The sequence below is a fragment of the Cynara cardunculus genome, unplaced genomic scaffold, assembly GCF_001531365.2.
Source record: "Cynara cardunculus var. scolymus isolate 2C unplaced genomic scaffold, CcrdV1 Un_Scaffold_9703, whole genome shotgun sequence".
Taxonomy (NCBI): Eukaryota; Viridiplantae; Streptophyta; class Magnoliopsida; order Asterales; family Asteraceae; genus Cynara; species Cynara cardunculus.
This window is the reverse complement of record NW_020205194.1, coordinates 1-3,884: the sequence shown is the minus strand read 5'-3', so window position 1 is coordinate 3,884 and position 3,884 is coordinate 1. Positions and strand designations below refer to the sequence as shown.

The window sequence follows — 3,884 nt, the reverse complement described above, 5'->3', positions numbered from 1 at the left end:
CCATCCAGGCAAGGCTAATGTAGTAGGCGACGCTTTAAGTCGAAAGGAAAGGGTAAAACCGACAAGAGCACGTGCTATGGGAATGATGGTTCAGACGAATTTAAAGACTCAAATTTTTGGAAGCACAAGGAGAAGATCTAAAAGAAGAAAACATGAAGAACAAAATATTGCAGCACTTAGAGAAGGAATCTGAATCCCGCGAGATGGAGTGCATTATTCGGGACATAAGGTTTGGATACCTAAGGTTGGTGATCTTAGATCAATAATTTTGGATGAAGCCCATAGATCAAGATACTCAATCCACCCAGGAGCAGATAGGATGTATGAGGATCTTAGGGATCACTATTGGAGGCCTGGCATGAACAGAGACATTGCCTTATATGTGAGTAAGTGCTTAACCTGTGCAATGGTCAAGACAAAACACCAAAAACCGTCTGGTCTACTCCAGCAACTAGAGATTCTCCAATGGAAGTGGGATCTGATATCAATGGGCTTCGTTACTAAGTTACCTGGGACTAGGAAAGGACATGACTCAATCTAGGTCATAGTGGATCGGCTTACAAAATTCGCTCACTTTTTACCTGTTCGAGAAAGACTTTAGTATGGAAAGGCTTGCACAATTATATATCAATGAAATCATATCGCATCATGGAGTATCTATTTCTATCATCTCAGACAGAGATAGCCGTTTTACTTCACGATTATGGCGATCAGTTCAAAAGGCACTAGGCACGAGGTTGGACTTAAGCACTCCTATCATCCTCAAATGGATGGGCAATCGGAAAGAACTATTCAAACGTTTGAGGATATGTTGCGTGCGTGTGCAATAGATTTTGGTGGGAGTTGGGATACCCATCTTCCCCTTGTTGAATTCTCTTATAACAACAACTATCACACCAGCATACAGTGTGCACCGTACGAAGCCCTATACGGACGTAAATGCAGATCGCTGCTTAGCTGGGTAGAGATCGGAGATAGACAGTTGACAACACCCGATATTATTCAAGAAACCACCGACAAGATTTCAATCATCAAGGAGAGACTCTAGACAGCAAGAGACCGTCAGAAGAGTTATGCGCATAATCGCAGAAAGCCGTTAGAATTCCAAGTGGGGGATAAAGTACTTTTAAAGGTATCACCATGGAAGGGACTAGTACGAATCAGGAAGGGAGGCAAGCTAGGTCCCAGATACATTGGTCCATTCGAAATACTCGAAAGAATCAGACCGGTGGCGTACAAGTTGAAGTTGCCACATTTAAGTGCCATCCATGACACATTCCATGTGTCGAATCTGAAGAAATGCCTAACGGATGAAACAATAGTGTTACCCCTGGACGACGTTCAGATTAGCGATCAGTTACACTTCATTGAAGAACCAATCGAGATACTGGACCGAGAAGTTAAACGGTTGAGGAGCAGAAAAATCCCTATTATTAAGGTCTGCTGGAATGAGAAACATGGTCTAGAGTACACTTGGGAGCGAGAAGATTTCATGAAAGGCAAATATCCGCAACTGTTTGCAGAAAAATCCATTGGCAGTAGCATTCGTTAAATTTCGGGACGAAATTTCTCTAACAAGGGGAGAATGTGACAACTGTCAAATTTAAACTTCCAGGTTAGCTCTTATCAAGTTTATATTAGTATTATTGAAAATAATTTATAAGATTAGGAGTTAGTTAGATTAGTTTGGTCGAAAAATTTCTAGAGATTCCGGCAGTTGCTTAGAAAGTCCGGTTCCGACCCGTAATTATCTGAAACGTCCTATACAGTGCCAATTACTCTAATTTATACGTAATTTATATAAAACACCAAGTTTTAGTGTTTTAAATATAAAACCTTTTTACTTAAATGAATTTAGCCATTATGGGTTTATAGTTTGAGAAAAATGACATTCTAGCATATTTGGGCTTAATGTTAAAATATATATATATATATATATATTGGACTTGGGCCCCCATGGCCGGGCCCCTCCCCCCCCCTCCTCCTATTACCCACATATAAATATCATCATTTCTCCAATTACAACTCATTTTCTCATTTCAAATTTTGAAACTCCTCTCCCTCTCTCTCTCTAAACTCAAGAGTCACCTAAGAATCATCTTCTTCATCCTTCCTACTCCAGCCCATTTCTTCATATTTCTCCATCAGAATAGCAAGGATTTGAAGATACTACATCCCTCACTTCAACAATCAAGGTAACATCTTCATCTCCCTCTTTTTCTTGCAAATTTTGAGAGAAAACCCCACTTTTTATGCATTTCTATCTACTATCTTCTAACCTCTGAAAACTCTGAGTTTTAAGGAGAGATTACACACCAAAAACATGTAAAAGTGTTCATATGATGGTGGTAATCTATGACCCAAACATTAGAACTCAAGAAGATGTCTAGAATCATGATTTTATGTGAGTTTGATTCTTAAAAATGGCATTTTTAGGTGCTGACAGATTATGTGCATGTGCATAAATCGTCCATATCTTGAAAATAATATCTTCAAATGTTATGTTCTTTTAAAACTTTATTTATTGAGTTGGAGTTGTAATCCAATTGGTGTCACTCAAAAACATTCAGTTTTGACTCCCCAAATACACAAAACATTATATATGTGCATCTGAGAGTTTTTCAGTAGGTAAACCGTACTTTAAACAGCCATAACTCTCTAGATAATCATTCAAAAGCATTGATTTTTCTTCCAGAAGTTAATTTAATGAGTTATCTTTCAAATGCCACTGATATAATTAAAAAATGTGGTGATTTGAGGTTTTAACTACTCAAAGAAAAGTGAGCATGCAATATGTCCGAATCTGACATATTTGTATATGTATGTTCCAATGACCATATCTCTTTCATAACTCGATGAAAAAGGATGATTCTTTTTTTGAGAGTTAACTATATGAGTTATATTCTACATGAAAGTGAAATAACATGAAAATATGGAGCTTTTTTCTCCAAACACCTAAAACACTTTAGGTGTGCAAACTGTGAAACCATCAATAGGCAACTCCTACTTTGTATGCTAATATCTCTTTATTTACTTGCTCTTAGTGTATGAATCTTCTTCTGAAATGTTCTTCTATGAGTTAGGGTTCATATGAACCCGGTTTCACTCAAAAATATGAAGTTTTGAAGCAGTAACCAATTTAATTAAGTTAAGTGTGCAATATGTCAACTAATGACAGATGTGTGCATGTAACTTTATGGTGCAATATATTCCTCTCAACTCATCCAAAATGAGTGATTCTTAGTTTAAAAGTTTCATTTAAGTGTTAGGTTTATAATCCAACTTGAATTTCTGTAGAACACTTAGTGAAACTCTTTAAATGAGTATTTTACTAACGTGGTGTAATCTGCCATATCAGTTGTGATATATTGTATTGCATAAATTATTTGAATCATTATTTAATGTCCAAAATTATGAAATTTGGTCACAATGACCATAACTCAGTGCTATATCTCATATAAAAATATAGGAAACTATCTCATTCTAGAAGTCTATGAATTGATCATTTTATGTATCATTAGTTTCTTCCCAAAAATGAGATTTTGGGATTATTTTATTTTGTGAATTTTGATCTTTTATTGGACTATAGCATTATTTCCTGTATAAATTACTATATTAACGAGCATATGGACATTATGTATATTTGGACTATAGATAATCAAGTTGGACATAAGTAGTTTTAAACCCATAAGTGACAGTTTTGGATATTCCTCTTTGATAGGGAATCGTTAAGCTCGTGTGGTGACCGGATCGTATCTTTAATTTGCGGAGCTTTGCAAAAGAGTGAGTTTTCACAGCCCCTTTTTACTATTTTTCGCATTTTTGGGGGAAAATCATGTATAAAAATAGTGATGATTTGTATGCAATATTCAATGTGTTTAAAC

General features: G+C 36.1%; 1 protein-coding gene across 1 annotated transcript; it reads left to right on the top strand.

The window, feature by feature from the left end:
* The first annotated feature begins 319 nt into the window (after positions 1-319).
* On the top strand, positions 320-1,552 carry LOC112505316. Its single transcript, XM_025109242.1, has 2 exons — positions 320-382; positions 1,133-1,552. Exons 1-2 carry the CDS (start codon positions 320-322, stop codon positions 1,550-1,552), a joined length of 483 nt encoding a protein of 160 aa, XP_024965010.1.
* The last annotated feature ends 2,332 nt before the right edge of the window (positions 1,553-3,884 follow it).

Coding starts and splice junctions, on each gene's coding strand:
- LOC112505316 (XM_025109242.1), top strand. CDS start 320: ATGTATGAGGATCTTAGGGATCACTATTGGAGGCCTGGCATGAACAGA. Junction 383..1,132: donor ACAGAGACATTGCCTTATAT/GTGAGTAAGTGC, acceptor GTACTTTTAAAG/GTATCACCATGGAAGGGACT.